The 26,678-nt window shown below is 34.0% G+C and overlaps 1 protein-coding gene across 1 annotated transcript; it reads left to right on the top strand.

Annotated features, from left to right (window-relative positions):
• The first annotated feature begins 22,875 nt into the window (after nt 1-22,875).
• Nucleotides 22,876-23,622, top strand: LOC18446949 (uncharacterized). Its single transcript, XM_088852670.1, has 2 exons — nt 22,876-23,272; nt 23,597-23,622. Exons 1-2 carry the CDS (start codon nt 22,876-22,878, stop codon nt 23,620-23,622), a joined length of 423 nt encoding a protein of 140 aa, XP_088708796.1.
• The last annotated feature ends 3,056 nt before the right edge of the window (nt 23,623-26,678 follow it).

Consider the following 26,678-nt stretch of genomic DNA (forward strand, 5'->3'; position numbering starts at 1 on the left):
GAATGTAACTAAAGCAAATATATGTAACTAAACAAATTGAATGAAACAAAAACTTATTTTTACCTCATGTTAGGATTATGTGAAGTACTTGCATCCTTATGTTAAATGATTATATCATTCACTTTCATGTATATCCAACATCCTCTCAGTATCACCTAAGTTCACAACAATTCTTCTATTTCCCAAGACAAAATTCCTAAATGTTGTCTTGAGCATATCAATTGAGAAATGATATGCACAGTACTTTTGCATGTCATCTAACCTAGTTCTACTATTAGCAAGATACGTACAAGCATCAATATTCTCCACCATAAATGTAATAAATCAATCAGTAATCACCCATTATTTCCCTCCTATAAAAAATTTGTACTAACTTTGACTCCACACCTTACATATATAACATTATAACATAAACCTTGGTGGTTGACGCTCAAGCCAAACTCGAGCTCCAATTTTTTATTGTTTGAATTCAGCCCCTACTTCGAATTCTTCGAATTGACTAAAGGCCAATTCCCCAAGTAAAGAAAATATACAGTCAATACTACAATAGAGACATAAGGAATCCTATCTCATTGAAACAACAAGACGCCCATCTAAATCGATTTTTGCTATGGATTAAAGGAGTAAGTAGTCATTGAGAGATTCATAATTCTCTCAAAAGAGTACAAGTGTTATTGAGAGATTCATAACTCTAAATAGCATATATTTTAATAATTTTATCTAAACCATTAGGGTCTAGAGTGTGATACTAACAATATTGGGAGGTAGGATGTCTACAAAATTGAATTTAGTGGGGGAGGGGTTTAGTGCTAATTATCTTGAATTTTTATAAACAAAATATTCCATATATTACCAGTTAACAACAACCAAAATATAGAGTGAGTAGTCATACCAATAATATTATTGCTCATATATTACAACTTTTTTACAAATTCTTTTGATTTGTGCTGCACCATTTCTACAGAGTATACATTTTATAACAAAATACTTTATATGTCACCAGATGATAATAATAAAACAATAGAGAAGGAATAATCATACCAATCACACATTCGTATGATTTTTATGTAAACTAGGCAATTAACTTATAGCAGAAAACATGATAAAATGGTTCCCAGAGATAACCAAAATTTGACTTTATAGAGAACCCTAGGAATGTACTCAATATTAGGGTTCCCATAATGAAATTGGAGAAAACAATGCATAAACAATTAGGCATAAATTGGGGAAATTTTAGTGAACTTAAACCATTTATTCTCGACCAAATTGTGTAAAAAAAGTAAGCATGAGAAAAATCAAAGAGAGAATTTCAAGCATTACAACAAAAAATTACTCCTTAAGAATAACAATAAAGAAATTAATTTCAGTTTGTCTAGTGTCACGGTAGTTGTACCTGCTTAAAACACTTCAATGCACCTTTCAAGGGAACCCTTATTTTTGGTCCAGTAGATGAACACGAATTTTCCCTTTGGCCCAGCAGATGAACATGAATTTTCCCTTTGGCCCTAAAATTTCACCAAAAGAAACAAGATCAGAGACCACAATGAGATACAATAAATCAAGGAAAAATTCCGTACATAACCCTAATTCTCAATCTTATTTCATATAAGACCCTCCTTCCATTTCAAACGGCATAAGGAAACCCATAAGGAATTTACCGTACCCCTTCATCTCTTATCTCCCTCGTTTATTCACTTTTAACCATAAAAATTAGCTCAAACAAATATTTTTATACCATTTCAACCCAAAAACTTTTTTAACTCTCTTTTTTCTTTTTCACCTCATTATATCTCCCATTGTCAATTCACCACGTTACAAAAATATTTTTTTATTATATTTTTTCTCTTTTCAGCCCCTTAATGCCACGTTGAGGGTGCTCCCTCTCTCTCATATTGGTCTCTCTTCTCTACTCTTACATGTTAATATCTCTCTAAATTTTGCAGCCACTTATTTTCTCTCTCTAAACCTCTCTTTCTCTAATGACCACGTACCATATGATTTCTCTTTAATAGCCATGTACTATGCAATTTCTCTTTAATTGTTTAGTCATCTTTGATTTGCAGGTTTCCATGTTATGTCTTGTTTATTCTAAGCAATCTCTTTCATAATAAAAATTCTTATGCTTGTTGCAGTTGTTAATACTCAATAACTTTTGAACCCGGTTTCTATGCGGCCAAGCCCCTATATGTTGAAATGTGGGCCTCTTAATAAATCTATTTTTGAGATGTGTTTTAGGACTTAATTTTTAAGCATGGAGATCATGATTATAAAAAAATAAATAAATTTTAAAAACTATAAATAACAATTCTAGTAAAAAAACATTTAGACCGTTAGTTTCCATTGTTTTTAGATAGAATACCTTTCCAATTTTTAGACCACATATGTAGAAAGGCGGTCTAGCCCGCATGAAACAATTTTCTATAACTTTTTGACATGGTTCTGTACTAAATAAAATACACACACACAAAGAGATGGTTACCAAATACCTCATTCACATAAAAACCCAAAAAATGAGAGAGATCCTGAATTCAAAAGGATTTTTTGGGGTTAAACTTCAAAAGGCTTTGAAAAGGCTATTTGTGCTTTGACATCATAATGCGCCGATCTGGAAGGTAGTTGAGTGCTATAACAAACAATCACATAGAGGCATTCTTCCTTCAAATAAAAATGATAGTTCACATTAGAGAGAATTTGAGCTCAAAATATTGACAAACAAAAGAATTTGTGGTGCCACCACACTGTCGCCACTACAATATGATCCTAAACCCACCATCACGGTGATGTAATTCATCTAACTTCTCAATAGATGATGCAAATGATTATGCAAGACCGATTAAGCAAACCCAAACCTGTAGAAGCAAATAAGAGATATCCATAAGCAATAATAAATGAAATCCTTTAAAGAATATTTTTACTAACAATAAAATATTTTAGCATAAAAATATACAAATAAAAGGCTATAGCTTTTTAAATACTTTTGGGCATGTAAAAAGTTAAATGCTATATCAAGAGCAAATCTATTATAAATGCATATAACAAAGGGAAAATTTACTAACCTCCTATTGTAGAGTGGCCCTACAACTTGCCTAATTATGTCCCGGCTGATCACACCTGTTACAACGAATAGGTCTCATTTCCACCTCTTGTGACTCCATGCGTTTCTTCTTAGGATGACCATGAGGGCGTTCTGTGCATGGTGGTAGCACATCTGGCTCATCTGAAAATGACTCCCTATACAATGACATATCAAATAGTGAGACATGTCTAACTGGTTTAGAATATGTCTCTTGGTACTGTACAACTGTGAAGTACACATCACAATATTCATACAAATCTCTTTTGGCCACATATAGAGCTTTACATGCATGCTTGCATGGCAATCCCATAATCTGCCATGCCCGACACATACTCTGATATGGTTATTCTTACATAGCAACTCTTGTGGTCTCCAATTGTTTCAAATTCCTCACTTGAAACCTTTATAACACTTACAAAGAGAGAGCTTTTTATGTTTGCCATCAATCTCTTTTCCACAATGGGGGTGAGAATAGTAGTCTACTTTTCGGACTCCAAAAGGTGTTTGACCATCAATTGCATTATTTGCCTTCTAATTAGATCTAGGCATTGTAATATAGGGAGTTCTCGAGCCTCCAGAATCCAATTATTAAAAGAATCGGCTACATTAGTTGTAACATGTCCATACCGCTTTCCTTTGAATATTGCAGTAGCCCGATGCTCTGGTGATGACTCTATTACTCATCTATATGCCTCTTGGGAATGACTTTGAATTTCTCCCATTTTTTGGTTCAATTCATCTCGCCGAAGTGTGTGTGGCACATTGAAAAATTGATATAATAACCTTTTTAACATCATTAAGAATATATTTCATTTCCTACTTAAGATTTTCTGTCATTTGGCACTCGCACTTCAAAAACACTTTTTGGATATTGTTAACCAACCCAATATGTCTATCAGACATAAATGTGATCGATCGCTCCATTCCTATAACACTCTTCAAGTTTTCTAGAAACCAAAACTAATTGTCAGAATCCTCTGCATCAATGATAGAATATGCAATTGAGAAGATCTCATCTTCAAAATCTGTAGAAGTGGCAGCAAGCAATGTTCTAAGAAACTGAGCTTTCAAGTGCGTTCAGTCAAGGAAAATGAGTGGGCATAAAACCATATATTGATGCAGTGAAGGAAAGAAAGACTCGTAAAAATTTATTAGCTGGCCATTTTTTAAGTGCCACATGGCTTCTAGGATTTGTCTTTAAAAGGCGATTGAGGTATGCTGGGAGGTGATTGTAAGCATCATTTTGAGAACCGTGCAACTCTGTCATTGTTGTCTCTTTGTCGTTCCATTCCTTATGATATGAAAGCTCTATTCCATAATCTCGAGCTATATCCTTCATCATTTCTCTGGGTTTGTATCTTGGGGTATCACCTAGCTTACTTTTAATGAAGTTGGCGACAAATTGTTGTGATGCTCTCTTATGGACATTGATGCTTGCCCCTACATCACATGAATGCTATCTCTTTCAAGTTTTGATTTTGAACATTTTTTGTTGTCCAACTTTAGAGGCAAAAATCTCCTATTGACAGTTATTTCTCTTATATCTTGTCCTTACCCGATAGTTCAAATTCAAAGCGATGTGCCATCGCATACTTGCTAAGAGCATAACGAAAATCATTTAAACTAGGAAATTCTTGTCCAACGCTACTTAATAGATTTTCCCATGTGTTGAGCAAGCGGTGCATATTATTTTGATCATTATTGCCTTCCTCAAAATTCGAAGTAGAGGGCTAAAGCCTCAAGCCATTGTTGCTCCTAAAACATCAAATAAAATAAAATGCTACTATTCAAAAAGGTTATTAGACTAACAAAAAGGTTATTAAACTAACTTAATAATGTATGGAAAAAGTTTATATAAGGTTGCAACCTTAAAATGTAGAATCACAGATGCACCTCAAAAATCTATCGGAAATGTTGTTTTAATGTTGAAAAGCCCTCTAATCAATCATCTCGATATCAAGATGTATAAATATAAAGAAAAAAAAAAGTTTTTGAGTCCCAGAAGTAGTGCATCTTACAACACGTTATCTAGATCGTCTATTTTCAAGATTTTCATATATTTATAGATCTACTTGATTTTAACCATTGTTGGAATTTAAAATTTTATAATTAGATATGAAAATAGATTTTAAGATAATCCTAGGAATTTTTTACAATAAAATTACATGTTATGATAAAATTTTTAGGTGCGCCTTAATTGGATTGTTTAATGTTGCAACCTTATAGAAACTGCACCCATAATGTATAAATATAAATATAAAACAAATGATAAACATACCTTATGTGAATGTTTACCAAAGGAACACCACTCCTTTGGTCACATCCATCAAAGACATATGTTTCGAGCTCACTAGAGTCTTCATGTGCAAGTAGCATCGTTTCTAAATCATTGTTACTAATTAAGGTGATATGGCATTTCTTATTACTGGGGAAAATATTCCTCAGTGATGTTGCACATGAGTTTATGGAGAATCTTATCTCCTCCAGTTCGTGTTTTGGTGAATAGAGAATACACTTGAATCACCACCAACATACTCCATGTTGCCATCCGAGCTAGAGCAAAGCTCACCACCATATATATACATGAACAATCGACTACTTGTGTTCATCATATTTCAACTAACCTATGGATATAGGACAAAAAATAATAATTTCCTTTTTTCAATAATGTAATTTTTACAACGGTACCAATGATGTTACAAAAGAAGAAGAAGTAGTGGCTTATCTAAATGCTAAACGTAGGCGATTCATGAGGAGGTATCATATATTAACATTATATTCAAATTTCAAAACATCAAAGAGGCTTCAAAATAAATAATGTAATATAATTATACATTGTTATTTCAACCAATAATGGGCTAATTTGAAAAAACAATCAGAATCCCTTCTACGTATGAAAATCCCAAATCATAACGCCAAATATTCTAATATAATGATAAAATTAGGAATTAGGGTTAAAGAGGGAAATGTTGGTTAGAGAGGAGTGAAACACAAGATTAGAGAGAGAAGTGTAGGTCATATATTGGGTTTATAGCAAAAACGATTTAAGAGTTTTGGGGTTAGCCATTAGAGAGAGAGAAAGAGATTCAAAGAGAGAAGAACCTGCTGTAAAATTTAGAGAGAGAGAAACTTACTGTGAGAGGGTGAGAGGCGAGCAGACTCTAAGGGTTGCCACTATGTGAAGGGAGGGAGAAAGCCCTTGCCGTGTAGAGAGAGAGAGAGAGAGAGAGAGAGAGAGAGAGATCACTGTAGTCAAATGGGATCAGGAGAAAGAGACGAGAGAGATGGGGTTGACAAAGTGGAAAATATGGTTAAAAAGGTTTTTAGGTTGAGGTGGTATACAAATATTTCTTGAGGTTAATTTTTATTGTCAAAAGTGAATAAACGAGGGAGAAAAGAGATGAGGGGGTACGGTGAAATCCTTAGGGGTTTTCTTATGTCGCTTGAAGAAAAAACGGAAGGGGAGTCTACCATGAAATGAGATGGGAAATTAGGGTTCCGTATGAAATTTTCCCATAAATCAAATAGAAACATTAAGAAGCTACTTGATAGAAAAGACCGAGAGAGAGAGAGAGAGAGAGAGAGACTGACTGTCCAAACTCCAAACCAAGAAAGAAAGAGACAAAGAATGGGAAAAGAACCCTAAAAATGAGAAATAATAAGAAATAATAATAAAAAAATACCTCTATTTTCTTCTTCTACTTCTGGTTTTATGAGAAACAATGAGAGAAAGAGAAAAGGAGGAAGAGAGGATAGGTCTTCAGAGTGTGGGGTTTAAAACCCTAAAAACTCAATGGGTTTCAGTATAAGAGAGAACCCTAAAACTCAATGGGTTTCAATATAAGAGAGAACCCTAAAAACTCAATGGGTTTCAGTATAAGAGAGTACCCTAAAAACTCAATGGGTTTCAGTATGAGATAGAACCCTATAAACTCAATGGGTTTTAGTAGAGAGGGAGAGAGAGTGAGAGACAGAGAGTTTGGGCACACAGAGAGAGCAAAATAGGTTGAGATTTTTGGTAGAGAGAGGAAAATAGAGGGCAGGTAGAGAGAGAGCTGGTAGAGAGAGACCAAGAAGAGGGTGAGTAGAGAGAGGTAGAGAGAGACCAAGAGAGAGGGTGAGTAGAGAGAGGTAGAGAGAGACCAAGAGAGAGGGTGAGTAGAGAGAGGTAGAGAGAGAAAGAGAGACGAAGTAGGTTTCAATATTGAGAGAGTTTATTTGGTAGAGCGAGAGAGAGTTCATGTAGAGAGAGAGCAAAATGGGTTTTTTTACTTAAAGAGAAAGAGAGTGGGGAGAGAGAGTTCGGACGTAGAGGTAGAAAGGACATGCCCAATGATACGTGACTGAGGGTAGAGAGTAAAGGCATTTTCATCTTAAATTCATTGACCTTTTGACCGGGGAAATAAATACAAGAACAAATAGTGTGAAAAAAAAACTTACTGTGTTTGAAACCAAAGACATGTGCATGCATTTTTGTATTTTGGTGCCACTTAAGTTACTCTAGTTTAAAGATATGGATACTCTGCTTGTTCTTGGTTTCAAACGAAAATAATATTTTTAACTAAAAATATAAAAATGTATTGGAAAAAAACAAAATTGTGCTATTTTTTAAAGAGTAACCAATTCATTGGTAATTTAGTTGATTAATTGCTTTGTTTTTTTTTTTGAGGTGGTTTGTGATTTTTTTCATATGTATACTATAAGTTGATGTTTAAGGCATTACATAGTTTTTTTTTTTTTTTTTTTTTTTTTTTTCAGTGTTACAATAATAATTGATCTGGATTGGGAGTCAATGGGATTGACCTGTTCCTAGCCAGAACCGGGAATCAGTCTGATTTTTATTTGACTCACCTAATTTTGTTAAAGAATTGGTAAAGTTTGTCAAGGAACCTGACAATCCAAATAGGCCAATTGAATAGAGAATCAGCTCGACCTAGCCTAGATCTCCAATTTAAATCAATTGAGCAAGTGACCGATCCAACCTCAAGATCCGGGTTTTCATTCTAAAGTTTATTATTTAACCTAAAATCAATTTTATTCTACATGTCATTATAAAAAATACACAAAATAAGAAGAATATGAAGAGTTAAAGGTCTTGTAAATTTGTCACCAAATACTTCCCTGAATATAATATCATAAAGGACCAAATTGTGCTTTTAAAAATCTCTCTCCATATGGTCTATGGAGTGTTATCCCAACAATGGCCCCCTTACTACCTCCCCAACCCATCCAAAACAAGGCTCTCTCTTTCACCTTTTTTCTGTTGGATTTGGTGATATCCAAAGTCATCCACAAAAGGAAATCCCATATTATGTAAGATTGAGATTGATATTTATGAAATAAAAGTATATATTGTCTATCAAGTTAATATGGAAGGTGAATATCATATCTATAGATTTAAAAAAGGTAGATACAATATCTTGTATTTATGGTAAGTTTGGATATAGTATAGGATTTATTTATATTATTATCATTTGTAATTTGTCTATAAAAGACAAGTCTATATATTCATATGTTCAATGGACTCTGAGTCTCTTGAGAGAAACATAAGACCCATCACATGTTATTAGAGCTAGGTTCAAATTCGCCATGTCCATTTGTCATCCTTGAAGCGTTGTAGCCGATTTTCAAGACGAGTCAATTACTCAGTTATTCTTTAATCCTATCCCCTCCGATTGAACCAAGCAACCGCCATTTGAAAGTGATCGGAATCTGCAACCGCCTCTTTTTATATTTTTTGAATCCATCGTCTCTCAATACTTTTTTGGTACTTTTCTTTTTTCTTTGGCTAGGATTCCAAGCTATTTTTAGTTTTTCTGGTTATATGTAATATCTTTGTGGGTTGCCTGAATTTTTCTCTCTCTGCCTCTCTCTCTCTCTGTCTGTAAAATCACTATTTTTATTTTACATTGTTGCCTCTGTGTTGCGTCCGTAAAACCGCTATATTTGTTTTGCAGCATCTTTGCTTTTGGCCTTCATCTCCCTCTGTGTCTTCTGTTTCCTCGGGTGACTCTCTCTCTCTCTCTCTCTCTCTCTCTCTCTCTCTCTCTCTCTCTCTCTCTCTCTCTCTCTCTCTCTCTCTCGTTTTGTTTTGAGTCTCTCCTTGTTTTATTTTATTTTTTTGCTTCTACCTCCTGATACGTTCTTGGGTCGCTCGTCAAGAGAGCCATTTTAGTTCTTGAGAGAGAAGAGAGAAGGGCGGTATAAAAGGGAAGAAGTGGGGAGTGGATGAGACTTGAGAGAAAGAAATGATGTAGCTTTTCTTTGATTTTTTTTGGTGGGTCATTCTCTTCCATATTGTTTTGTTTTCACTTCACACCATACTTTGTCTTCTTCTTCCTTGAATAGTAAGTCTTTTTTTTTTTTTTTAATCAAGTATGTTGTTATGTTACTAGATGTCTATTTTGGTTTGTGAGTTGTTGAAGCTGTCTCAGATCCACATCGAGTTATGTTCGCTCTTCCAAGTGTCATTTTGTTTTTCTCGATTGTCTCGACTATTTTTTTATCTTTATTGATGATTTGAAATTTATATGTTCTCGAGGCTTGTTGATCCACCGCTACTTTCTGTGCTTGTTGATCAAGCAATCTAAGCATGACAACCACTGCTTCTACTAGTCACGCTATGTAACTTAAAATGCTACTGCTCGTTTCCGCATTTAATTTTCAAACTCAAGCCACTCTCTCTCATAGCATCTTGAGTTTGAGGGAGAGTGTGAAAGGAACATATATATTGTCTATCATGTTAATATGGAAGGTATATATTGTGATATGTATATCTGGAAAGGGTAGATATAATACATTGTATGTATGGTAAGTTTGGGTATAGTATAGGATTTATTTCTATTATTGTTATCGGTAATTTGTCTATAAAATACAAGTCTGTATATTCATATTTTTAACGGACACTGAGTCTCTTTAGAGAAACCTGAGACTCTTCATAATATTGCTAAGTTTTCTAAAAGAAATAGAAATCCAAAAAGATTAAGACTCATGGATATATTTCTTGGAATTTTATATACATGTAACGTTTATAGGAATTTTTATTTAGTTGTGGATTCCTAACTTTATATAGGATGATAGATGAAATAATAAGGGGTCATTTGAGAACTTGGAAATCCATTACATGAAAATAGATTACACAGATATATGACATTTCCAGGTACACTTTAATAGTAAGGAAATAGAAAAAGATTATCCGATTTCTTCAAAAATCAGGAAATCTATTACACGTGGTGAATGGTGAAAAATTTATGAGTCATATCTTTCTACTCAAAAATCCTGTAATCCATCTCCTAATAACCTAAAAAAAAATTTAAAAAAAATAAAAGACTTCAACTAGCCGCTAAAAATACGATAGCCCCATCTTCTGCAATCAATAACTCCATTTGCAAACCGAATCGCATGCACAGCCACCACATCATCTTCAACTGACACCTAAAACCCGCGAGCCTTATCTTTTTCAATGCCTGGTCATCTTTAACTAATAGCTAAAACCCTTGAGCCTCATCTTCTTCAACTAGCAGCTAAAATACGGTAGCCCTATCTTCTGCAACCATAGTTGTCGCTATTCTTTATTTTTACAACCACAGTTGTCGTTATTCTTTATTTCTAGATATGGAAGATTTAGATATAGAAGATTTATTTTCTTGGGTTATGCAACCACAGTTATAGCTATTGTTTCAAAAAAAATAAATAGATTTGGGTTCTGTGTTAAGATCAGTATATTTATTTTTTTGGCTTTTTTTTTTTTTGGTATTGTTTGCTGATAAATTCGAAATACTTTAGTTCACTTATAGAGAATCGTCAAATCAATGTGCTTGAATTGTTTTTTTTATTTTTCATAATTTTTTTAAATTAATTTACCTCTTCAATCTCCTCCAATGCCCCAACATAATTTATCCTCCAATATCTCTCATTTAGTAATAAAGTCTTCTAGGTACTAGCCAAATTTCTCCAAACTTTTTTTTTCGTTTGAATTTGCCCATGGAAGTTTTCTGGAGAGAGATGATCGAAAGGCTTTAGCCCAAGAAAAAAAAATATAAAAAATATGATAGCTTATCATAATAAAAGTATGTTATTCCAAAGTGATACCATCTTGAAAACATGTGATTCCAAGTCAAGACGCAAAGGCATACCAAATGTGTGGCTAATTCTTATGCTTGATGCAATTATAAAGTTTAAGCTGTAAGGATAAAGTTTAAGCTACATACTATTAGGGATTATACGTTCAACCATGCTTTGGGTATAAAGACAAAAAAAAAAAAAATGTTAGTAATGTATTTCTCATATTTCTTCTAAACATAGCCAAACAGTAACGATGTATTTTCCAGTTTGCATCTAAATACTACCCAAACAGCGACAATCCATTTGTAGTGACAATATATTTCCAGGTATCCAAATGGCCCCTAAGTGTGTCATATTTTGGTCACTATATGGGAATAGTCTCTTCCTGTAGGGCCTCCCTAGCATGAGAGGCAAGGCCTCCTCTTAGAGAGAAGATAACTTATTATATTGAGAACGTTGCGATGGTGCTTCATGTAGATTGAGAGGTTAGTTTCTTAAGAAACAGTTATGAAGAAGTAAATCTCATAGACCCATGGAGATTTTGTGTGGTTTCACATTTTAATTAGAGAAAGTCTTTATTGCTCTAAGGTTCTCTTGTTAAACATTGGTCTAGCTTAGCTATGGAATAGAGATTAGCTATGGAATAGAGATAAGAGATCGATAGTCGTGCAGATCGGAAAAACAAATCTAAAAAGGTTTCCGCCGATGGTTTTATCAAGGGTTAGAGATATAAATTTATATCCCAAAATCTATCACGTAACTTTACTGGGTTTTGTCGAAAGTTAGAGATGTAACCCTATGTCCCAAAATCTATGATATAACTTTTATTGGTAATGTGGATTTGAATTGTTGTGTCAATAGATATAGCCCTTTTGAGGTGTATCACATCAACTCTCGTGTTATGGGGTAAATTCTGATAATCTTTTTTTATGTTATTTTTTTTCCTACTTTTATATCTTTCTTACTTTAACGTTTTATTTTTTTTATATTTTATTTTTCAAAAATCAACTCACGAGGTTTAGAGCTTTCGTGTACAATAATATCTGCCTCTTCAAGAACTTCGCTTTTCATGGAGAAATGACAAACATTTGAAAGGAACTTAAGTGCGATACTTTCTTGAACTTCTTGATAACGATGGAAAATAGAAATATTGCCTCGATGCCTTCGCGGCAGACCCAGGGCTGCCGATGGTAGAGTTCTTGATAACGATGGACAATAGGATTACTGTCTCGATGCCTTCGCGGCAGACTCCAGGGCTGCCGATGGTAGAGTTCTTGATAACGATGGAAAAAATAAGTACAAAATGTTTTTTTAGCAAGTTTAAAACCCATTAGCGCTGCCGATGGTAGAGTTCTTGATAACGATGGAAAAAACGAATACAAAATGTTTTTTAGCAAGTTTAAAACCCATTAGCGCTGCCGATTGGTAGAGTTCTTGATAACCATGGAAAAAACAAATACAAAATGTTTTTTAGCAAGTTTAAAACCCATTATTTCCATTTAGAAACTCAATCCCTATTTTCTCCCCAAAAAAACACGTTCTACCTCTCTTTAGAAATCAATCTCACTCTGTCTCTAAAATATCATTCTCTCTCTAAAAATCCAATCTCTCTTTTAGAAACTCAATTTCTCTTGCACTCCCTAAAAATTCATTCTCTCTCTAGACTCAATCTCTCTTTCTCTCTCTAAAACCCATCTCTCTTTCTCTCATTTAAAATCCAATATCACTTTCTAAAAACCCAATCTTTCTTTCTACCTCTAAAAACCTCAAATCTCTCTTAAAAAATCCATTCTCTCTCTAAAAATACAATCTCTCTTGCTCTCTCAAAAACATATTCTCTCTATAGAAATCCAATGTCTCTTTCTCTTTCTAAAAACCCATTATCTCTCTATCTAAAAACTCATTCTATGTTTCTAAAAACCCATTCTCTTTTTCTATTTAAAAACTCATTCTCTCTCTTTATCTAAAAACCCATTCACTCTCTCTATAGAAACCCAATATCTCTTTCTCTCTCTAGAAACCAAATTTTTTTTCTCTCTAAAAACCCAATCTCTCTTTCTCTCTCTAGAAATCCAATCTCTCTTTCTTCTTTTTTTAAAAACCCAATATCTCTTCTCTCTCTAAAAAAAAATTTATCTTTCTAGAAACTCAATCTCTCTAGAAATCCTATCTCTCTTTTTTTTTTTCTCTAGAAATCCAATCTCAATGTCTCTCTTTAAAAACCCAATCTCTCTTTCGCTCTCTAAAAACCCGATCTCTCTTACTTCTTTTTCTAGAAACCCACTCTCTCTTCTCTATCTAAAAACCCACTCTCTCTTCTCTATTTAAAAACCCATTCTCTCCTTAAAAATCCAATCTATATTTCTCTCTTTAGAAATCCAATCTCTTTTTTTACTTTATCTAGAAACCTAATCTCACTTCCTCTTTCTAAAAACCCATTCACTTTTCCTCTATCTAAAAGTCCAATATCTCTTTTTTCTCTAAAAACCCAAAAAAAATGTTCTAAAAAGTATTTTATGCGTTTTTTGTTTACTACTAACAAGGAAAAGCTTGGAAAAAAAAAAAGGTATTAATTGGACGATTAAAAGGTATTAAGTGGAAGATTTTTCAACGTTCAAAAAAAGAATACGAAGATTTTTTTGGCTGATGTTTTTTAAACAATTTGCTTTGTTGACTGGAGAGAGTTTACTTGGTAATAAACAATTGATGACAAGATGGACCGAGGCGGGCATTGATGAAGGTTTCTACTCGCCGATTATTTTGTGATACTTGGTAATAAACAATTGATGACAAGATGGACCGAGGCGGCCATCGATTAAGGTTTCTACTCGCCGATTATTTTGTGATAATAAATCAGTGTTTAAAAAGACGGACTTGGTTGTCCCGATCGGCTATCCAAAAAATTGGTATATGATGGCAAAAGGCCTTGGGAGTATACTGTTTATTTACTCCTTTGGACAAAATCTAACGTATGTGCTATTTAAGGATCTCAATTTTTTCGGTTGTAACCACTTCAACATATAAACTAACCTCAATGACAAAAATTTGCAAATTGCTTTCTGCACGCCGATGAAGAAAATAATGTCTCAAAAACCCTTGTAAGCAGTAGGCCTACGGAGGGAGTAGACCTCTTTTATGCTCATGTGGGAGTATAGTATATGTGCCCATGTAAGTTATCTTCAGACTAAAACACTGGAGCTTTTTTAGTTTGGAATTGTATAAACGCTGGAGCTTTTTAAGTTTGGGATTGTATACTATAAGGCTATTTGTTTTGTTACAAGGAGGTTATAATTATACCTAGTAATCAATTGTCAAATTAGATGGATTGGGGTGTGTGACAAAATTCATGAAATTTTTTTTTGAATTTTGAGTTTAGACAATGACACACTCACAACTGCTCAATATAAAATTCAATCGATCAAAGTGATTGTGATATCCATGCACCAAATACCATATTGAGTTATTCTTGAACCGAAATACCCTTTCGGCTTAGAGTAGGAATAGCTCGTACTTCTAGTTCTGAACCAATGCCAACCGATCCTTATTTGTCGTTCTCCTTTTCTTGAAGTCCTCTCTCTTCACTCAGTCCATCCCCTCTCTGAAAAAAAGCTGACGTGAATTTTTCCATGAAGGTATTGAGATAATTTGCTAGCACCGATCAAAGTCACTTTGAGTGTTGCTAGTGAGCGATGCGAATGAGATCGCAGAGGGCATAGCCTGTAAGCAACGTGACTTCAACAAATAAAGTCACAACGAGCGATGCGACACTCATCGCATCACGATCACAACATGATCTACATAGGTCAATGATATGGGACATAGTCCATAATTCCAATCATAACGAAAAGGAAGTAACCCAAGAGTCACTTGTCCATGGGCTAAGGCGCGCAAAGGGCACCTTGAGCGCCCTTATGCACGCGTGTTTCACAAGAGTCTTCTTTTCCCTTGGTTCTTAGAACATATTAGAAAAGGGTTTACTGTAAAAACAAAAAAAACATATTAGAAAATGGTATTCTCATATTTAAGCATCTCCTCTATTCTTAAACACGGGCTAAAATCCACTGCTTCTCTCTGTATATTAATACGAAGTTTTACTTTCTAAAGACTACGATTGGAGAGGATAGTATTTCGAAGTAACTACAAGTGTTTTCCAAAACAAAAATACAAGAGAAATGTTAGTATGAGACCAGAGTTTTGGGAGGGGCTAACATGATAATTCTCCTAATATATATTATTTTTATTGTGTTTTCAGCTCAGACAGATATTTCACATGAGAGAACCGTCTTGTAGCTTTTAAGACTCGTTAAAGTGAAATCATTGGTCGTCTTCTCCCATAAAACATAATTATACGTTGATATATTATTTCGAAGTAAGTACAAGTATTTTCCAAACCAAAAATACAAGGAAAGAGGTAGTTTGAGACCCGAGTTTTGAGAGGGGCTAACTTGCAAATTCCCCCTATTGTATACTATTTTTATTGTGTTTTCAGCTCAGAGAGATATTTCACATGATATATTTTGCTTTGTGTTTTGATTTCTTCATGGTTGATTTTTTCTTCGTTTTTTCAATGTTTTAAAAATCGGTGACCCTATCTAGAATAGGGTGATCCGGATTGGGTATCGGCTGGACCGTTTCGAATTCGGCCAACTGATTTGCTACAGTAAATAGTATATTTTTTAAAACTTTTTTTGCATTTTTTTTACAAGGGTAGTTCTAGAACATTTTTCAAAATTGAGAGCTTATGTTGGCCAACAATTTCTTGCATTTGTCAATTGTCATTGTATGTCAAACACGTCTCACTCATGAAATCATATTAAGGTGCACACACCATAAACTTTTTATAGTAGTGAATTCGCCTTTAAAGCTTCGATATGGTGTACTTCAACCCACACCCTTTGCAGTGCATAGCCACTTCTTAAACCATTTTATATAGAGTACATGGCATCAAACAGTATGCGTTGAAAATATGTGTGCGAACATCATTAAAGTAAATTAAATAATTTATAAATAGCTTTCTCTCTCTCTCTATCTCATATGTACAATGATGAATAAATTAAATGCTCTATAAATAGATCTTTCTCTTTTATACAATAACATCTATCAAATGAAATAGTCTATAATTTTTTTAAGATTAGATACATTTATTTATTTTTTAGATTTAATCTTTTTTAAGATTAATTATATTTATTTATTTTTATAATATACAAACATAAACTACATATAATTAATCTTTAATTAAATATAATTACAAAAATAAAATTCCAAAAATAAAATTCCAAATAATAATTTACAAAAATTAACATAATTATATGAAATTGTCGTTTATTTATGTTAATAACTTAATATAATTATGTTAAATTTATGTCATTATAATTATTTTTATATACATTAAAATTATTTTTAAATTTTTTTAATATTTTTAAATTATTTTGGTGTATTATTATAATAATATATTATAATTAATACTTATACAGATATCTAGATTATAATAATTATTATAATTTAAAAAATACTATATTAATGTTAACTTAACATCAGTTCATACAAGGAAAGAACATCTCAATATTCGCATATTGATAAAAAAATGAAAGTTAATAATGGAATACCCCCATTTCTTATTGGATTCTTAAAAAATAACATTTATAATAATTTTTAAAAAAAAAATTGGATTTTTTTATCGCTGAATCTCTGACCTATTCAGTCGATTCCCTATCCAAACTTGAAAGAACATCTCAATATTCACATATTGATAAAAAAATGAAAGTTAATAATGTAATACCCCCATTTCTTATTGGATTCCTAAAAAGCAATATTTATAATGATTTTTAATAATTTTTTTGGAATTTTTTATTGCTGAATCTCTGACCGATTTGGTCGATTCTCGATTCACGGCTCCGGATGGGTTTTTTTCCTATTTTGGGGGGGGGAGGGGGGTACCCGATCCGAAGCACCAATCCGTTTTTTAAATTGATGGGTTTTTTTCTTTTTTGGGAGGGGGAGGGGGGGGGGACGAGGGAGGGGGCTACCCAATCCGGAGCACCAATCCGATTTTTGGGGGGGGAGAGGAAGGAGGGGCGTACCTGATCCGGAGCACTAATCCCGTTTTTTTTGGAGGGGGGGGGGGGAGGAGGGAGGGGGCTATCCGATCCGGAACACCAATCCGTTTGGTTTGGGGGGAGGGTACTCGATCTGGAGCACCAATCCGTTTTTTAAACCACTGCGTTCCTAGTTTCATGACCCCTCTAACATCCCCTCTAGAATGAGACACTGCATTCCGCTAAGGCGTTCCTCGTATTGCACATATGTCACGACCCCTCTAACAACCCCTCTAGTTAGGGGTCCTCACAAATGAGACAGTGCATTCCACTAGGGGGTTTGCCCTCCCATGGTCCTACCCATGAGAGAGAGAGGGTGGGGGCCCTAATTTCTTTTTCTCCACTAGGGGGTTTGCCCTCACATGGTCCTACCCGTGTGAGAGAGAGATTGTGGGGAACCTAATTTTTTTTTTCCACTAGGGGGTTTGCCCTCACATGGCCTGCCCATGAGAGAGGGTGGGGACCTAATTTCTTTTCATTTTTCTACTATTGTATGAATTTTTTTTTTTTTTGGATAAGTCGGTGGGGAGAGGGCCTCTACCTTAGATAGAAATTGAGTTTAGGGAGTAGCGTTGCAAATCGTCAAAGTGCTAACCAATTAAGCCCGGGCTCTTTTCCTTCTCTTGCATGAGTTAAATATAAAAATAAAAACATACCGAAGAAAGAAAAAAGAGCAAACAAAAGAAAAGGTGCCAGATGATTAAGAAGAGCTCAAGTGATGAGCAGGCTAAAGGTCCCCACATATTTATTTAGGGAAAAGAGATTAAAAAATGTCTTGGAAATTGAGAACAGCACCTCCCATGATTGCCACTAAGCCATCCTTATCCACTGTCTCCATTTCACTTTTGGGTGGGGTTACTGTGATCACCCATTGGAATTCATAATCGCTATTGTCATGAAGTCTTGAAATGAAAGATCATCTTTTTTATAAATAAAGTAGGTTTTGGCAATTATGAAAGTATTAGAAGTATGAAGTCCTTGAAGTGCTTCCAAAGAATCTCATTCAATTTATCTAGAGCAATGTTTGAAAAAAAATAAAAATAAAAGTTTATATAGAGCCGAGGCTCTAAACAATCAAATTAGAGCCCGCCTCAAAAAGTTTATTAGAAGAGGTTGTTTTGATGTTCAAATATCTTCAAATTGATCATCTCGACATCAAGATGTATGGACCTGAGAAAAAAAATGGATTTCAAGTTTTCGAAATAGTACATCTTGTAATGCATTTTTGGACTGTCAATTTTCAAGATTTTCAAACTTTCATAGATATGCTTGATTTACACTATTTTTTAAACTTTAAATTTTCTAATTAAAGATGAAAATATATTTTAAAGCTATCACAAAGATTTAAAGTATTGAAACCATATTTCTCGACATTATTTGAAGGTACGCTTTACTTTGATTGGATATGAATCTCTCAATTTGGATAAGGATGAAGGGGTATGGGGCTTTGGAATCCCAGTCCTCCCACTATTTTTCTTTATTATTTTATCACATAGGTTCCAACAAGGCAAGGGGGGCATGCCCTCTACAATAACGACATTATCATCAAAATATTTTTTCAACTAATTAGGATCGGTTACACATTGTCATTCATTTATAAGACTATAACTAAGGAATCAATAACATCATTAGTCATGTAATTACAAGACTAAAATAAGAAATCAATAGTTTTTTAGTGGTTTTCATTTATGATTGCAAGGCTAAGAAATTTTGCAAAATAGGGCAGTTGAACATTTGTTAAGAACATTGGGGTGGGGCGAGGGTCTCCTGATTTTTTATTTATTCTACATTATTAAGTCCTTAACGCATATTGCAAGAATAAGAAGCAATCATATCTCTAGAGACATTGTAGGGTATAGATACCTATAACTTTAGATTTCCAAAAGTCACAATAGTGACTCTTCATTCATCACTTGTAGGTTACACATTTTCATCGGTCGTGATTTTACTGATTAATTATGAGTTACACATTGGTACACCCTTTCCCCCTTCTATGACTCTTCTATGACTACTGCGTATGGGTTACAAACTTCAATCTTAGTGGCTTTGACTCTACTGCATATGGGTTACAAATTTCAATCTCAGTGGCTCTTTATATGTACTGTGAGTATTCACTAATTATTTATAAGCAAATAGATATAAATTAAGGGATTTGTATACAATTGCACGATTTATCTTTAAGGTGAGGTTAGTATAAGGTACCTTAAACTATAGAAATAGGCGCACCTCCAAAATTTACTTGGAGATGTATTTTCAGTGTTTGAAACCTTATGATGGATTGAAAATTTATTTTTATTTCTAGTTCTAAATTTAATTTTCAAAAAATGGTACAGATCGGGCATATATATATAAACACTTAAAAAACATTGGAAGTAGACAATCCATATAATTTGTTATAAGATCCACTATTTTCAGGACTTGAAATTTAATATTTCTTCATATCCATACACGTCGAGGTCGAAATGATTAAATAAAAAGGTTTTTAAATGTCAAAACACTCTCTTCTAAAATATTTTTGAGGTATACCTTAGTTCAATAGCATAAGGTTGACACACCTTATATAAACTTTTTCTTCGTGTTTCTATTACTTAATTTGCTACATAAACAATTTACTCATTTTTAATATTCTATTACATAGTATAAGTAGAAAGACAATCATATTTTTTCATTTAGTAAATTATTTCTCATAATATTTATATAACCATTGTACTTTGTATATAGCATTTCAATGAGACCTGTAAAGCAGATGCATCTTATTAGTTTTTTTTTTTTTATTCCACATTTAGCGAGCCTGATTAGAATTGCTGATCCGATGCAGTTCACAAGGGGACTGAAGCATAGGGCGATTCCTTTTCCCAAAAACACTACGGTCACGGGCATCTTATTAGTTTTTTTTTATTCTACATTTAGCAAGCTTGATCAGAATTGCTGATGCGATTCAGTTCATGAGGGGACTGAAGCACAAGGCGATCCCTTTCCCCAAAAACACTACGATCAAGTGCATCTTACTAGTTTTTTTTATTCCACTTTTAGCAAGCCTGATCAGAATTGCTGATCCGATTCAGTTCACGAGGGGACTGAAGCATAGGGCGTTTCCTTTCCCCAAAAACAATACTGTCAGGTGCACTTCGTATTAGTTTTTTTTTAATCCACATTTAGTAAGCCTGATTAGAATTGCTGATCCGATTCAGTTTACGAGAGGACCGAAACATAGGACGATTCCTTTCCCCAAAAACACTACGGTGTAGTATATATATAATACGCTAGAAGTTTACAAATACATGTATACCTGTCCTTGCCTCCATCCCCTTATTAGATGGATGGTGGATGGCCTCATTTTGAACCGTAGCTATCTATGCACGAGACGCGTATGGTGTCATTTTCATTCCGACCGATTAAAGCAGTTACTTGTCAATTTAGTAGGGCAAAATAGGGATTAGGAAAGGCCTTAATTTCAAACAACTCCATGTCCCAAGACCACACATTAATATAATGACAATGCTTAACACATGGAAGAAACAAAAGGGTCCAAGTCAATAGAAGGTTGCAAGACCATTACCGGTAAAGATAACCTATGAAACATTTTATCTTTTGTTGCCCAAAAAGGTCTGGAAGAAACGAGAGCCACTAGTTTTCGAGAGCGGTGCCACCGGTTTTCGAGAGTTTGAAAAGCTAGGTTTGTTAGAGAAAGATATGGATGGATTTCTAGAATGTGGGCAGGCATTTTGATGAAATTTACATGTGTAACAACCATACTACAGTGTCGGGGATAGGTTGAAAATCAGTGATTAGGATTGGATCTGGATCTTGTAAAATATCGATAACTAGTCGGTCCCCCACGAATCGGATAGTTCTCAATTTAGTCACAGAACCAGTTAGAATTGGCCACATATTTTTTTTAATTTTTAATTAATCGGTTTTATGATATAATTGGCTAGTTCTATTAGAGAATTGGTCAGAACCATCTCCACTTTTTATTTTTAAAATTTTTTAATTATTTTAATCATAGATTCGGCAAACTGTATCGCCAATCTCCCAAATCAGATAGGATATTTGGAGGGTGAAGTGACCGATCCGTTTTTTCAAACCTAAGATCTTATACTGATATTTAGGATAAGAATTCGCTGAAATTAAGGATAAGAATTCGATGTAGATTAAAGAGACAGGAATTTGGGATAAGAGCTCAATGAAGATGATAGAGTAAGGATGAATGGATAAACATTAGAGGTGAGCATTTAATAAGCTGAGTCAGGACGTTGAATCTCATACCATAACCCAGTCCATTCAACCATCCTGATAATCCTTGTGCCAAAGAAATAGTAAAACCACATATTCAAATTCAACTCTTAATCATTATTTTCACAAAACGAGTTAAAAATGGAAAGCAATTCTTATTACATTATTTTCGCAAAACGAGTTAAAAATGGACAGCAACTCTTATGACATTATTAATTGATGATTAGCGTTGGCTCCCGTCCCCGTGTTATTGCCGATGAATCCCGGTTCAATCGTCCATGATCCCCGATTTTGTCTCCTTCTTATCAAAATAAAAAACTGTAAAATAGAATTAAAAAGGGTTAAAAATGTCAAAGAAATTAGGTTTTGTTTTCTTGGTATCAAAATAATAATAATAGTAAAGGTCAAAAAGAGTCAAAAAAATTATAAATTTTTTTTTATCACAAATATACATTAATTTTTTTCTATTTAGAAAAAAACATTTAACTTTTATAAAGCCCACCCAAACTTTTTTTCTTCAATTTGAGGAGTTTTATTTTAACAAAATAACTTTCTCGATAGTTGTATTACCCTTAAGCACAAACCTAAAATATTATACGGTATTTTAAGTACAATAAAAACTAACCCATGCTATATGGTATTTTAAGTACAGTAAAAACTAACCTAGTTTATGCGGTACTCTAAAAGCCATAAATCCTTTTTTCGTGTTTAGATTAGCTCTTTCATCATGTTTATATTTATTTCTTTTATCTCTTTAATTTCTTTTTTTTATCATATATTTCTCTCTCTAAATCTCAGAGAGAAATAAGCGATAAAAAAAAATTAAAGAGAAAAAAAAAATATATTAAAAAGACTTAGAGAGATAAAAAAAAGAGATAAAAATAAAAAAAATAAAAAAATAAAAGAGACAAGTATAAAGAGGATAAAAGAGATAAAAAAAAAATTAAATAAAAAAAAAAGAGAAAAGGTATAAAAAAGAAGTCGTTGCGTGGGAAGGTCCACCCGTCCATTTCAAATACCGTGCACATCCTACACGTCTTCTCTCTCTAGGAAAACAACCTCTCTCGCTCCTTCTCTCTCTAGGAAAATTCTGTCTCCCCCTCCCTGTAGAAATCTCTCTGTCTAGGAAAATAATTTCTCAAGTTTGTCTCAATCATTATAAAACGATAGCCCACCTCATAATTCTCTTTACACCTCTCTCCTTCCCATCTACTTTCAAGTAACTCGTACCTGCAAAAGTTCCACCATCTTTAAGCACCCTCTCTCTCTAGATTTCCTTATTTAAGGAATTCCTCATCCACCAACTTCCATCCATTTTTTGTACCCAAATCTTTAATCCCACAGTTCTCTCTCATCTTTATAATCTCTCTCTAGATTCATCATCCAATACCCCAAATCAAGAGCATGGAGCAGAAGAGAAAGGGCATGAGCAAGCTTGCTAGGTGCTTGAAGGCCTGCTCCCCCATTAGAGCCCTATGCAAAGCTAGAGATTTCTATGTGAGGAGCATGAACGAATGCGCCGGGGTAGCAGACTTCACCATGATCATGGGCGGACCAACAGGTGGTGTTACCATGCTCCCCCGTAGCTATAGCACGGCCTCGACGAGGAGCCAAGAGGATCTCAGAGAGTTGATCAGAGCGGCCTCACAGAAGAGAGAGAAAGGGAAAATCAACCCATCACCCGTGATTTTAACGCCTTCGGCAGCGAGGGTAGCTAAGAGTCGTAGTGTTAATATTGGGACCATTGATGAGGAGCAGCCATGTTATTTCAATGGTAGTTTCAACAAGAAGAATGAGGGAGGTGAGTTTATTCCAAGGAGCAGGAGTTGTGCTGTGGCCCAAGGGAGGATGGGGTTTTGAGGCTAGGTTGTGGTCTGCAATGGGGTAGCTGAACATTTTGATCTCTCTCTCTCTCTCATTAAGACGCAAAGTAAAAGCTTTCTCTCTGCAAAAGCTCTTGGAGAAGTTTCTCTCTCCAATTTTTTTTTGTACAGAGTTTTTTAGTGTTTAATACTTTGGTTGTTGAATTTGATATTGAATTGTGAACAATTTGTGATCAAGCACTCAATATCTGTCCCTGATTTCTTCTTTCTTTATTGGTTTTATGAGTCTCCGTCATTTTCAGACATGGCTGCTACCATTACAAATTGAATTAACTCCATTAATGGGGTATCACCAAACCGGTTTTCTTTATATTATAATTTCCAATATATCGAAATTTAGTGCACGTGCCTCGCGGGTGCAGAAGACAATGTCAAAATTCATTCCATGAAAAAATGAAAAAAATCCATTATTGGCATTAAAGAAACATGCCTGAATTAATTAATAGAGGCATTAAAATAACTAATAATTTGGGTCCTTTGTTGGGGCGGAAAATTTCTGCCCCCAACCACCTGCCAATTTAATGATTTTTGTGGGGGTAGATTTGTGGGAATATAACCTCTATCTGTTTTAGAAATACCAGAGTTGTCAAATTAGCTTCTTTTTGTCGAAGAGGCCGAAACTTTCAGGAGGCATAGACCGGCCGCTTCTGTGACCTCTATATAAAAGTTTTTTTATTTTTATTATTATTTAACTTTTAATTTTAATTTTAAATTTTTTATATATTTTTATATATAAATATTTAATTTATTTATATTAAATTAAAAAAAATTCGAAATATTTTTCGAAATCGACCGAAGCACCGAATTATTTTATTTTTCTCTCCAAACCGAAAACTATTCAAAAACGAAAATAACAACATTGAAAAATACTCAAAATTTTGAATGTGTTAGTGAGAAAAAAAGCTACGGAAATACTAAAAATTGTTAATGTGTTAGTGAGAAAAAAAACTGCAAGGCACGCAGTACTACGACCATGAACCCAACCCCATTCTTAATGATGAAATTTTTTCATGTAATGTCACTTGGCAAGTGGCCTGCCTCGACTTAGCGGGCCAGTGACTAAGCTTTTAACAATTTCACCAACTTTTGCATAAAGATTGGGGGCTTGGCAATTATTTCTCTAAATTATTTAATCGTATGATATTATTATTTTTTAGATGTGGTTTCTATAAGGTTGCAACCTCAAACAATCTAATTAAGGCCTACCTCTAAATTTTATTATAAATGTAATTTTGGTGTAAAAAATTTTTAGGATTATCTCAAAATCTATTTTTATATCTAATTATAAAATTTTAAACTTCAAAAATAGTTAAAATCAGGAATATCTATAAACATATGAAAAATCTTGAAAATGGACAGTCTAAATAAAGTGTTGCGAGATACACTATTTTGGGGATTCAAAGTCTTTTTTTTCTCATATTCATACATCTTGTTGTTGTCGAGATGATCAATTAGAGTATTTTTCAACATTAAAAAAATCTTTTCTAATAAATTTTTGAGGTGCATATATAATTCTGCATTTTAAGGTTGCAACTTTATATAAACTTTTCCTTATTTTTTTAGTCCTATACTCATATGCTTGGCATGCACCTTTATATATATAATTCTATGGTTTTGAGTGAGGCCCAAGCCCACGAGAACATCTTGTGGAATTTTCCAATCAAGCCATGGGGAGCGCTAAATGTGAGAGAGCTTAAAAGTCTATCCCTAACCGTCTTATTACTGCAGCACCAAACAAAATTATCTTAGGGCCCATTTGGATGGGCCCTAAAATAATTCACACGGCGGCTTTTATGGGTTGATTTGTTGAGTTTTAGCTGCCAAAAGGCTACAAGAATAAGGGCCTTCCAGTTGAGCTGTAGCCTCCAAAGCCCAAACCAAATATTATACATGCTTTTGTTTGGAAGGAACATCATAATAATACACACCTTCTGTCTTCTTAGCCATCATCATGTCACATAGGAGAAAGGCCACCCCCTCTCTCTGTATCTATATGGGAAATCTTTTTTTTAAGATATTAAAGACTGTTACCGTCATCATCATCAGAGTATTTTTTTAATTATTGGAGATCAACTACACAAATCATGGTCCGCTATTTCCCTTTGAAGAAACATACTCTCAATAAGACTATAAGTCCTATACCTATATTAAAGACTACAAACTTCTAAATTCAATGTGGTGGGAAGACCATTAGTCGTGGTAGAGAAGATTCACTGTATCATATTTCCCATATGACTAATAATCATACAAATAGTCACTGAAACTCATAATAATACAAAACTATGCATCAGTATTCAACGGCATAACGTAAGCCTGCAAAATTCCAAAATGTCGGTTTACAAAATAAAATATTAGAGAGAGTTAGATAAAAATTATTGACTAAGGTATATCAAAAATCAAATTATCAAAAGAGAGAGAGAAAGAGAGTAAATCATACAATCAAGATCGAATGCGTAGAATGTTTGTCTTAAAGAATTGCCGTGGATCGATGAATTTCCCAAAATCTGCAATTTGATATAAAGGATGCGTGAGAACCTTGTTATTCTTTGCAAAAATCTTCTTCTTTTCTATACATAGTGACCAATTTCAATTAAATAAGGATGGTACCCTCCATTAATTAAAATGAATGGCCTCCATGATGGTTAGATTGAAGTATTAGATGTTGATAAGTAAGAGAAGACACATTAAATATGGCAACATTACAAGCAATAAAATCATGTCGGTTTAGGGGTCGTGTTGAAGCCTCCACCAATACATTTGCCGGCAGATCCATTATAAATACTACAAAACCAATGTTTAAAATTCGGGATCAGATGCCGGTTGGGTTACTTTTTTAGGAGAGTTTGCTCGCTAATTCTCTTCAAATCAGCCTTCAATATTGAGGGGAAAAAAAAAAAATGCTTAACCAAAGGGTTCCTCTGAACCCCATAAATGAAATGTCGAACTCCACTCTCGCTAAAAGGGTAGTGGCCCACTTATACAACCTTAATAAAAAAAAAAAAACAACAGAAGGAGAAAGTGAGTCGCCTGCCTCACTATAGTAAAACACCGATATTTATATAACCTGTGGCAATTCCCTGGCTCATTTAGCTAACTCCAAATCATCGTTGATTTTCACTATATAAGACCGTGATGTAAGAAGAATGTGTAATTTGACCCACGAGAGCCTCGGCTTGACTTGCCATATAGTTCATATCAAGCCTTTCCATTTCATCGAATATTTGTTCTGATCAATTACGTAATTGAGATTTCAATATATGTAGAGAGATTAAAAATAACTTTGACACGTCTTTTTGGGGCAGATGGCTAGGATTGAAAGTTGCC

Source organism: Amborella trichopoda, chromosome 12 (assembly GCF_054954075.1).
Source record: "Amborella trichopoda isolate Santa Cruz 75 chromosome 12, AtrichopodaSantaCruz75HAP2 v2.0, whole genome shotgun sequence".
Taxonomy (NCBI): Eukaryota; Viridiplantae; Streptophyta; class Magnoliopsida; order Amborellales; family Amborellaceae; genus Amborella; species Amborella trichopoda.